This window comes from Drosophila persimilis, unplaced genomic scaffold (assembly GCF_003286085.1).
Source record: "Drosophila persimilis strain 14011-0111.01,24,50 unplaced genomic scaffold, DperRS2 tig00000191-arrow-pilon, whole genome shotgun sequence".
Taxonomy (NCBI): Eukaryota; Metazoa; Arthropoda; class Insecta; order Diptera; family Drosophilidae; genus Drosophila; species Drosophila persimilis.
The window spans coordinates 6,371,574-6,383,550 of record NW_020825298.1 but is presented as its reverse complement, the minus strand read 5'-3'; the positions used below and the strand labels follow the sequence as shown (position 1 = coordinate 6,383,550).

Sequence of the window (11,977 nt, the reverse complement as noted above, 5' to 3'; positions counted from 1 at the left end):
GAAAACGTTCAACGACTCATGCGAGGCCCCACTATGCTCGTACTTTGCAGTTAGTCATCCGAAAAGAGCTCCTGAATCGAAAGCTAACCGAGAACGCCGTTCAGGTACGGGGGGGGCGGGGGGGCAGGGCCAAGGGGAGCCTGGGGACCGAGGCGTGTATCTGTGGCTGACATAAAACAACTAAAAATAATACAAATACAGTGCCATAAATCTTGTAGGTGAAAGAAAGCCAGAGGAACAGGGGCAGGCCAGCGGGAGAAAGACGTGGCAATGCAAGAGCTCTGGATGCTGGGGCAGGGGCAGTGCCATCGAGGGTCCCTACCCAAAAACGATGGCGACGGCGGCATCCAAAGTACTTTCCTCTAATGGCAGTCACACACGTATTGGAATTACCTTTAGTCTGAGTGCCAGTATGGGTGCCTAGGTATCCCATATGCCGTATCTTTTGTGGATGCCACACAGACCTGTGTCTAAGTATCAAACTGTTTCAAATTAACGAAAGAAAGGGGAGAGAATGAAGCACAGCGCGACGTTTTTCGAATCTCTTTTGAATAAATTTAGTCACAGATCTTTGGGGTCGGTCGTTGTCTTCGTTTTTGGTAATAACATTTGTCTAGTTGGATGGATCCCCCCCCCCCACCCTCGTTTCTCTGTCCCTCTCTTTTCATTGCTTTAATACCCAGATCCTCCTTGCAGATAAATGTAAAGATGGAAAGAAAGCATCTTGTTCATTATTTTTGTGGCCAAGACGAAGAAAGAGCGGGCGCGGTGGAAAGGTATCGTTTTCCTCGTAATAATTTCCCAGCCCCGTGATTGCCGTTGCCATGGGATCATAAAAAATGCATCGCCCCTTCCCTTGGTGTACCGCTCGATCAAATTATGTTAATTTCGGTTTTAGTGCGAGTATCGGCATAAATAATCCCCCATCCATCGAAATCATGAATCTGGTTAAAAAGAAAGAGACACTTCCAAGGGTAATGGTAAGGGCACAAATGGTATAACTTGTTCTTAGGTGAAGATCAGATGCTGCTTAGAGAGGGTTATACTTAGTGGAGTGTTTTAGGTAGATAAGTAGTAGACTATTCTTCAATATTCTTGGGATTTTCTGCAACTTTTAAGACAAAGTGAAGCCCGTAATTATAGAAATTTGTACTTATTTTCATATACACAAGATTCGTAATATAGAATTCAGAAAAAATATCACTTTTCCTTATACAAAATACTTCAAGGACGTTAAATAAGTAAAGAGGTTTAAGGCGCAATATTTCCCATTTCCACAAGGGTATGAAGTGCCTGTTAATCCATTGTTTTCGTCACATTTCTAGTTCGGATCTTCCCCATAATTGTCTTCTCCCTTTTATTTTGCTTGGAAATAAATTCCTTATACGAGGGCTGCTATTTATATTTCAGGAATGGCAAATAAGAACCAAATCTTTAAAATGAAAATGGTTTTATGGTTTTTCAAAATATTCCCCTTCGTAATGGAGAAATTCGACTGTATGCTCTAAAAATTGTATCTTTCTTATAAAAAAGTAGCAATTGGGGTGATCATTTATATTTCGCTGGCTAACAGGTGAAAACTACGGTAGTGAAATTGTTGATTTTCCGTCCAAGAACTATTATAGATCATAACTAGATCTACAGATATAATAGGACACTGTCTAGCAAACAGAGACAGCTGTAGAAAGTGTGGCGAAACCCTGAAACATCTCATCTGCAACTGTCCGGCTTTTGAGGACCCTAAAATCCCCCAAACACTGCCGCTACGGCTCATACCCCCTCATATCCGGACAACTAAGGGCCATATTGGGGCGTATGTGGGGCACCGCTGAGGGCCATCCAGGTTAAACTAACCTAACTTATAGATATAACTATAGCTAACTATATATGTATAGATTTATATACTATATCTCATTATTATATACATATAGGGATCTCTAAAGTACATAAAGTTGATCTCCCATAAGTCGAACCAAAGTCGAACCACTATAATCCAAAGAAAACGTTCCACTTATGGCGACTTCGACCCACAGAAGTCTCCCTAAACGACTCCCCAAATGCTATAGACCCCCTCTTTAGTTCGAAATATAGAAAATTCAACTCCCAGACGCTCGATTTATATCCAATGGATTCCTCATAAGCATCATTTGAGGCCCAAAAGAAGTGTCCAAGTTTTGTAAATCGAATTCAGGTACGACGGTAGATACCTGTACCAGTTTAGGAATTTCTGTCATTGTATTGTGTATCAAGTATCATGGGTTGTTGTTGTTTTTTTGGGTGTGCGTGTGCACTCCGCTAGTCTGTGGACAAACTATAAAACTTGAATCAAATCGGACAAAACAAAAATACAATTTTATTGCATTCCAGCACTAAAATCGTTCGATCGTTGCCACAGCCACAGCACACACTCACGGGAGCACAACAACAAAAGAGAATCAGAATAAGAAGATGAGCAAGAAGCAGCGCAGCAGCAGAGAGGAGAGAGAGCGACTCGACAAGGCGATACCTGGTGTGGCGTACAGGCCGTAGAGAAGTGCAGGGGGTGCTTCAGGTGGGGAAAACGGGGGACTACAGGGCATCAGAAGCCTATCATTGTATGCTTTTAGGAATATAACAGCTCCGAAACTTCTTCCAACCCATATACCCCTTAAACTCTACGACTAAGCGGTAGCGCAGCAGCCGCCGACTCTTGTCTCTCCCTCGCTCCCGCACTCCCACTCTCCGAATCGATTCGGTTCTCTCTTCGTTTTTGTCCCACTCAATCGGAGTGTTTGTCTCTGTCACCATGTGCGTATGGACCTCTCCCCCCACCCCCTCTTTGCCTAATATTCCATTAACGGGCTTATTAAGGCAGCACGTTGTATTTGCTGGCAGCGGGCAACCCACACAAATACCAAGACGCGTGCAAGCAGAGAGAGAGAGGGAGAGCGACGGCAGAGAGAGAGGGAGACGAGCGAGAGAGCAAGAGAGCGAGTAGTTTAATAAAAGGTACTGATGCATAAATGGGTGTTTGTATCTAAATTGATCGAATTTGGGGACACACACAAGACAAAAGCGGGCCAGGCAGATGAGCAGCGGCAGAGGCAGCATCGGCAGCGGCAGAGGGAAGGGGTGGGGGGGAGACAGAGACACCGTCGATGCGATGCGCCGCGTGTACTGTCCAGGTAGAAATTCCCCCACAGAAAACAGTTGAAAACAAGTAAGAAGGGTACAGAAAGGATACGACTAGGGGAGTACCCTATACCCCCTACTATTGCAGGCTATATGGTGGTGTATTCGATGGGTACAGCCAGGACAGGGGCTGAACGAATGGTTACTCCTGGATAGGCCAAAAGGTGGCTCCCAATAGCTCAAGGGGCACTCTTCACTCTGCGTGTTGCACATGCATCCCCAAAAAAACCTATATACCCCTCCCCCAGCTCTCCTACAGGGTACACAACCGATGCGACCCGCGACTGCGACTCTTTGACTTCGACTTGGACTTCGACTTGGACTTGGATAGGGACCGACGGCTGCTAAAGCAGGTACAATTTTATAATTTCGTTTCGTGTTTAATTAAAGGTGAAGTTTTAGAGAAATAATAAAGAATTATCGAGCGGCCAGGGCCAGATGATGCCCCACTCCACTCACACACACACAAACAAAGAATTGAACATTGATCGTAAAGCGATGAGACGGATACGACGGTATATTGGGAACAGAACCCAAAAAAAAAAAACAACAGTTTTCCTTCCCTACTCCCGACTTAGACGCGGACTCCGACTCCGACTCGGACGATCATTATGCCATAAATAAAGATTCGTTCCGTGCATCTCGGCCAGCCGTGGGTAAAGTATATGTATATCTTTCAAAAGCAGTTTTATTTTTATTGCAGGCACACATAAAATGCTCCCTCCTAAGCCGCCTAGACCCATAATTATGGCTTCAGTTATGATCAAAGTTCAGTTATTGTTGGGGACTGGGGATGGGACCCGGCAGTGCACAAATCAATGCTCGGAATACATTGAAATAAAAGAAATTTGATTGCCCCAGGCCCAAGATCTTTTCTCTTTGAAACGTTGATTGTTTTGGACATTTCTTGCAAAGGGCTTTGATTTGGGCCATCAATCAAAATATATGAAAAATATTAGACAAGCCTTCTGGGTATATCCTCCACTCTTTTCATACAATACCAATAAAAGAGACCAAATCTAAATCTTAAAAATATATACACTTGAGTCTATTCCATTGATCGATAAATATATCAATTTTTTTTAGGTCCAAACATATAAAAAAAATGTAAAAAAAAACTTTTGATTTAGAACTATAATTTTTAATTATTTTTATTAAGGAATGATATTTTAAATATTAAAAAAAAATGTTTCTTGATTTAAAAAATTAAATTTCACATAGAAAATGCATTGAGTCAATTCTATTGACCGGCAGTGTACAACAAAAAAAATTTTAAAAAATCTTTTGATTTGGAACTACAATTTTTAATTTTTTTTGTTAAGAAATGGTATTTTCAGGATTAAAAAAATTTTTTTTTTTCTCAATTCTTGATTTTTAAATTAATTTTCACATAGAAAATGCATTGAATCTATTATATTGACCGGGAGTGTATATATATTATATACCCCACGTAATTAATAAATTCTGGCTATATATTCAGCTGTCATTGAACAAAAATTTGTATATAAAAACCACACCAAAAATACTTATGGCTATACAATCTATAGATAGATACATATATCATTTATTATTTCCTCAATTTTTCCCATCTTTGCAGTTCAATTTATGATCCTGTGCACTGGACAGCCAATTTCTGATTTATTTCGTACAAATTTGGTTATTTGTCAATTCCCTAAAGCGAAAATGTTTGGACAGGCTTAATGACAACACTTGTCAGAATCGGACAACACAAACAAATCATTTTCAAGCGAGAGGCAGGGCCGATCGGCCAGAGAGAGAGAGAGAGAGAGAGAGAGAGCGCGTGCCAAACACTCGGCCGTGGTCCCCATTCCACGTCCCCATTCCACGTCTCTTTCCCTTTCAACATAGAACGAACCATGACGACGCCGCTGACGGCTCCGCGATGACGATGACGAGGCACTTGACGAGTCACTGACAAATTTGTGCCCCACACTAGAGACGTCAAACCATCCAGAGGGGGACCATTCGATTCTGTAGCTTGATATATTTTAGAACATTTTACAACAACTCAAACGGTTTGGTCCTAGGCCTAGGCCTAGTCCTCACAAGCCGCAGACCTTCAGCTGATCGGAGCTGGCCAACTGCATCTTGGTCAGCCATTGATGGATCTTCAAGCGGTGATCGCCCTGCAGCTGGATGACTGGGCCGTACTCCGGGGACTCGAGCAGAGTGCCGTTGCAGGCGAACTCCTTCTTGCAGCAGCGGACCACCTTCTTGAGGTCGTAGCCCGAGGACAGGCCCTGGACCGTGGTGATGGTCCTGCCGCCATTCCTTTGCTGCAGTCGGATGTGCACGGGCCGGGCCTGAATGGCAGCCGCGTCGGCCTCGGCCTCGGCAAAGGGGTCACGGGTGTGTAGATTCTGGATAGACATGGCACGAGTGTCTACTGGAGCAACTTTTTGTAACGATCCCTTGATTGTAGGTTGGTTGGTTGTAGGTTTCAGAGTTTACTGAGTAAAGTTTGCTGCAAGGATAGCTGGATGGAGGACTTCATCTAAGATTGAGTTTTAACATAGGAGGCATCCTTCATCCATTGACAATAGAAGTATACCTCATTGATATGTCCCAGTGTTTAGAAGGGAACGTTAGAATCGACGTGGAATTGGTTCCACAGATGATGATGTACCAATAGTCTCCTAAAATCTGCTTTAATGGAGTTCATCCTTCATGTTTGAGGCACGAGCCTGGCTTCGCTTATCGGTCATCGCCTGCCACGCCCGCCACGGGCCCGCTGAAGTGTCTGCACTTACGGTTTTATCGCTTGGCCTTTCACCCGGCGACCCGGCGAGCCAGCGACCCGTCCCCGGAATGAGCTGCAAACACTTTTACGACATTGACAACAACGGCAACAAACAAGACCCAACAGAGACAACATCACAAGACAATTGTGCCCGGGAATGGAGAGGGGAAAGGGGAATGGTTTTGGGCGTAGTAAAATCGAAGGCAATAAAATTCTCTAATTGTTTTTTTCGCCAAAGCAAACAATTGAGATTGAGAGCCAGGGTTCGAGGCTAATTGATTCACACTTTCTTTTTGGCTGTAAAACACGATGGCTGGATGTCCCCCCCCCCCCCCCCCCCCCCCCCCCTCAGTCCCGATCAACAGAGCAGAGTTTGGGCCATGATTAAATCTTTACTGCTCTTTACTCTAGTGACATCTAATTGGGTTTTTGTGGGACCGACCCCCGCCCACACAGCCTGGCCTGGCATCCATTCTGGCAGTTTAATTGGCCCAATTCAAGGCGGTTGGGCAAATCAAAAACAAACTGGTCAAGTGCCTGTTAGACCCAAATAACCAGGGGATCTCGTACGACGTACGACCTCTTCGGAACGGCGATGATGATGAGGCAAATGCCCCTAGAATGCCCCTGGAGTGGGTAGACGACGGGTTAGACGAGTAGATAATGATGTTGTGATGTCAAAACATCAACCTGACGTCTGGTCTGGCCTGGTCTGGACTGGCCTGGTCCCTCGGTGATGGCTGTCAAGTGACGGATGGCGCGTGAGGATCACAGTCGTCTAAGGGGGCTCCCCTGCTTGTATTGTTTGGGTTTGGGATTTGGGTTTGGGTTCCCATTCAGCCCTCGGACCATTATTCAAATATGTAATTCAGAGATCTCTGACCCAATCTCTGGCACTTGACACGCACGGCTCGTCGCTGCTGCAGTGGCCCAGGATTAGCTTCATTTAATAAGCGCTAATGATGAGATGGATTGATCATTTCCCGGTGCTCCCCCACCTCCTTTGGCTCATCCCAGCGAGCGGTGTGCCAAGAGCAAACATACGGTAAACGGTAAACGGTTACGGTTACGATACGGTGGCTGTTGACTTTTGACACCCGTAACAAAGCGGCGATAGAAATGCACCCGAATGCCCCTGGGTCCCCCAGGCGTTCTGTGTGCACTCTCCCTCTCTGGAGAGGGGGGGAGGCATAACAATGAGACAATTGACATTGATGTTGAGTACATGGACATGACGGAAAATTCAGTTATAACATGGGAAAATACAGAAGCTTGTAGTCATTATTTCCAAAGGGTTTTCATAGGAATTTCTGTACAAAAAGGTGGAATATTCCTGCTAATTGTGTGATGAAATGTACTTTAATTAAATGCTTATGAAATAGGCAATATTTAGGAGACTTATTCCCTGGCTTCATTGACTTATAGTCCCATATATGATATTTATTTAAGAGGGATAAATATTATTGTTTTTTACGAATGAAAATCTAGAATGAAAGTATCATTATTTTATAGTTATAGATATTCCAATGACTATATTCCAAAGAAAATCTATTTATTTCATAGCAAAATTTTACAGACTACCGATTTCGAAAGTTTAAATCTTTTAACCTGAACTGTGGGAAGATTTTCTTTTCTATATTGATCTGCAATCAATTTTTAAGGCATCACATATGATTGACCAAAAGGAGGAGGATGCAATACCAAAGCAGATCTATAGCAGGTGATCCTCCTAATTGAAGACCCCATTAATCAAATTCAGCCCTAGATGGTCAGATGGCTCGATGGCTAGCTGTCTCGATGGCTAGAGAGCTTCCCTTTTGGGCCCAGCAAAAATTTGAATCTCGTTGGGGCGTAGACGTCGCTTATACACCCATTACTCAAGTGCCGTCGCGGACAGAGCGCCGACAAATCCATCAGCAGAGCCTCGCCCCCCCAACCCCAGAGTGAAGGCAGATGCGAAGGCGAAGCCTCGGGGCAGGTTAAATAATAAACGCATTACGGTTATGTAGCAAATGTAAAATAATTCATTTAAAATGGAATTTCGGTGGAGTCTTTCCCGCACTCGGAGTCGGACTCGGACCGGCCTGTAAATACGGCAGTTTTCCACTGAATTTAATTAGTGGCCTCGACAAATTAACGGAGGTGGATGCGGTCGCTTGGACGCTTCGCTGGGTTTTCTTTCTCTCTCTCTTCGGGCAACTCTTCCACCTTCTTGGGTGTACACTGTACACGGATGAAAGTTGCTTCCCGGCGCAGTCCGTCACCGATCGTTGAACAAAGTCCCTCCGCAGACCCCATCTCTATGGCCATATCTGGGGGTTATCGCCGGTCTAGCATCGGCCGGAGTGACCCAAGTGAATTATTTAAATTAATAAAATATGCTAAAATGTGTTACAAGTGTGGCCATGCATATGCCTGGATCTAATGTAATAGATCATATAATTAGAAGAATTATGGTGGAAACACAACAAACAACAAACAACAATTGCGGCAAGACCCGAAGCCAAGCCAGACAATGGCCAAAATGTGTTGGCTCTATCCGGCCGAAAAGAGTCTTTCGGCCCAGCCGGAGACGGCCAGAGTTCACCGGTAGTCACATGATTTAGGGTCAATTGAGGCTCTATGTTAGGTTTTTTTTTTTGTTGGGGAAAGTGTGTTCCAGTTTCGAGCCGATTGCAGGCAAAGTAATTTGCATAATTTTGAAATGATTTTGATAAATGCCAAGTGCTGGACTGAAGTTTTTGAAAGTAAATACCAAAGAAATACATATATATATAAATAAAACACGCACGAGGGCGTTGCCGTATTTAATCGCTGGGAAAATATCTGCCACGGCACCCCGACACTTCCCATTGATCAATACAAAAATTAACATATTTTCATACCCATGGTATTCTTATAATGGCGGTCAGTTTTCAACGTTCGCTATACAACAAATTATCTTTCTCACTTACCCATAATTTGTCTACGATTCTAATGAAGAGTCGCCGTGCTACGAGTTACGACAAAACCGCACCGAAACCGCACCGAAAACGCAAGCGAAACGCACAAATTGATTTCCAATAAAGAGCGCACCATTTTAATGCACATTTATTTAAGGTGAGGCACGAGAGGGAGGCACAAGGGAAAGTCAGATCAGCAGCATTGGGAATGCCTCACCCTTTCTTGAACTTCGCTTGGAACGAGAGCACTCATTCCTTTTCGATTCTCTTCTCCTTTGCATCCCACTACTACTCCCGAGTAATGGGAGTGGGAAAGGGACAAAACTTGACGAATTTTCAAGCACACACACACACACACACAGCTGGAACTCACGTGATCAAACGAAAAAAAACGAGACAACGAAACAATTACACATTTTCGATTTTGGCACATGAAAAAAAGGAAATTATGCAAAATAATATGTTTATCTTCATATTTATGAAACATTGCACATAAATATCACTCGTTGCCGCATTTTTCCTTCGTCGAGCTGCATTTTTGTCGCCATTTTGCCTCTTTTGCGCCCCCGCCCTTGATCAAACACATTTTCTTGCAATAAAACACAGTTTTTTGTTTATAATCACTGCACCACTACACTAAACTTCACTTCATACCCCAGCGCGATATTTTATCCCTCGAATTTTTCACCATTTTCCGAATTTTCGCGAATTAAAACGCGGAGCTGACCTACGAACAAGCGCTTTGAACGGGTGAAAAAATTTGAGTGCAACCAATGCAAATGAGTTCATTCTATGCTCTCCTTCTCCTCTTACTAATTGCTCTCACTCCCACGCTCTCTCGAGTACTTTTGCTTGGGCTTAGCTCTACTCCTTGTCTTCTTCTTCTGCTATTGCAAAGCTCTCTTTTAATCAATTCATTTAATTAAATTAAGTAATTTCACAAACAAATATCAAATAATTGATTTATATTAGGTAATTTCAATATGCGCTGCACCTACACCGCGCACTGTAACGTAACCCTCCGCCAGTCACTCCATCTCACTCCCACTCCAACATTCTTTTGATCTCTCTTTTCAGTAGCAGCGGAAGAAGACAAGGAGCATGATGAAATTATACAAGTAGTTGAAGTGTGCGTGGGAAAGAGAGAGCAATAAGGAAGAGTAGAAGGAGAGCATAGAATGAACGCATTTGCACCGCTCTCATTCTAATTTTTTCGCCCGGTCAAAGCGCGTGTTTGTAGGTCAGCTCCGCGTTTCAATTCGCCAAAAATATGGAAAATAGTGAAAAATCCAACGGGTAAAATGTAGCGCAGATGTGCAAAGTGAAGTTTAGCATAGTGATGCACTGATTATATACAAAAACGTGTTTTATTGCAAGAAAATCAGAAAGATTCCAAGTGGCGACAAAAATGCAGCTTGACGAAGGAAAATGGCGGCAATGTGTGTTATATATGTAAAATGTGTCATGTAAGTAGAGATAAACATATTATTTTAGCATAATTTCATATTTTTAAAGGGCCATAATCTAAAATGTGTTATTATTCCGTGGTGTCGCCATTTTTCCGTTTGATCACGTCAGTTCCAGCGTGTGTGTGCGTGCTTGAAAATTCGTCAACTTTTTTCCCCTTCCCACTCCATGATGCAAAAGTGAAGAAGAGAATCGAAAAGGAATGCGTGCTCTCCTTCCAAGTGAAGTTTGATGAAAGGGTGAGGCGTGCCCAATGCTGCTGATCTGACTCTGCCTCTTGTGGCTCTAGGGCCTCACCTTATACTAATTATTGAATGCCTAGAATTTGTACTGCTATTGGAAATCATTTTGTGCGTTTCGTTTGCGGTTTCTGTGCGGTTTTGTCGCAACTTCGGCGAATCGAGAATATGAGAAAAGAATAGAAATATTATGGGCAAGCGGGAAAAGAGAATGTTTTCTTTAATGCGCAATATATTATATGTAGCGAAGTCGACTCTCTGCTTGCGACTTGATACCAAAATAATTATTTTATGGGGTACCAACTGATTTTAGCATTTAATTTGTAGTTCTATGCCCAACATATACCCTCTACCGAAGAATGTCTTAAAATCAATTAGGGACTTAGGCGTGTACTAAGAAAGGCATTTGGTTAAACCTTTGGTTTCCGATGAATAAATTTGAGATAGTTTTAAAGTGTATTTAGTGGGGCATTCAGCTCGGAATATTCTCCTTACACGTGTACACTCTATGCTCGAGCGGATGTTTGAACAGGATGCCTGACATATTTGTGCACTTATGTTGGACTGTGAATAAATTTATGCAAGTGGATGCCAGAGGACCTCCTGGCGCTGTGCAGAAACTGATTTCCACGCTGGCTTCGTGAAATATAATGTTTCTCTTGGCATATTTGCAGTGCATATTTGAGGGGGATATACATATATATGCTTGCATGCATCGGAGAATCGGAGATGGCATGGGTGCGGAGGCGGAGGCGGCAGGACATGTGGAGACAGGACCTCGCCAGAATCGCTGTCAAGTGTGTGCAAACAAAGGAGAACTGGGAAAGTGCCACTAATTACAATTCCCACACACAGAGAGAGAGAGAGGAGCGCCACCCACCCCCCTTCCTACAGTCCTACAGTCCACATTTGCATCCGTTGCAAGTGTCTGCCTGTCTGTGCCACAGCGGAATGAAAGCATTCGTTGACCGGCCTCTGGCTGCCTTGACTGAGGTCCTGCCGCGTCCTTGTCGACGGACAGTAGGAGGATGTTTGCCCAAGCCTTTGGGCGGAGGGCGGATAAGTCAGATCTCGGTTTCTATATCGAATTTCCCGCTTTGACCTTTCCACACCATAAGCGAAAAGGCAAATCGATTGGGCTCTATCGAGTCCGCTCCCGAGAGGGACCGTCCGACCGTGACCACATCCCTCGATGATTTCATTTGCGGTCTATCTACCTGTTCGTGCCCACGACCATCCACTGACACCATTCCCGATTGAAATTTGAACAAAAAATTATTTACAGAATACAAAACGAACACGAAAGGAAAACCCGAATGCCAGGACAACCCAACTGTCCCATTCACACGCACCCGTCGGTGGCCAGAAGAGGAGGTTCCCACTGATAGAGGGTAGGG

General features: G+C 43.8%; 1 protein-coding gene across 1 annotated transcript; it reads right to left on the bottom strand.

Moving 5' to 3' along the window:
* Nucleotides 1-5,234: 5,234 nt before the first annotated feature.
* On the bottom strand, nt 5,235-5,564 carry LOC6589733 (eukaryotic translation initiation factor eIF1). Its single transcript, XM_002015101.1, has one exon. It carries the CDS (start codon nt 5,562-5,564, stop codon nt 5,235-5,237), a length of 330 nt encoding a protein of 109 aa, XP_002015137.1.
* Between the last annotated feature and the right edge of the window lie 6,413 nt (nt 5,565-11,977).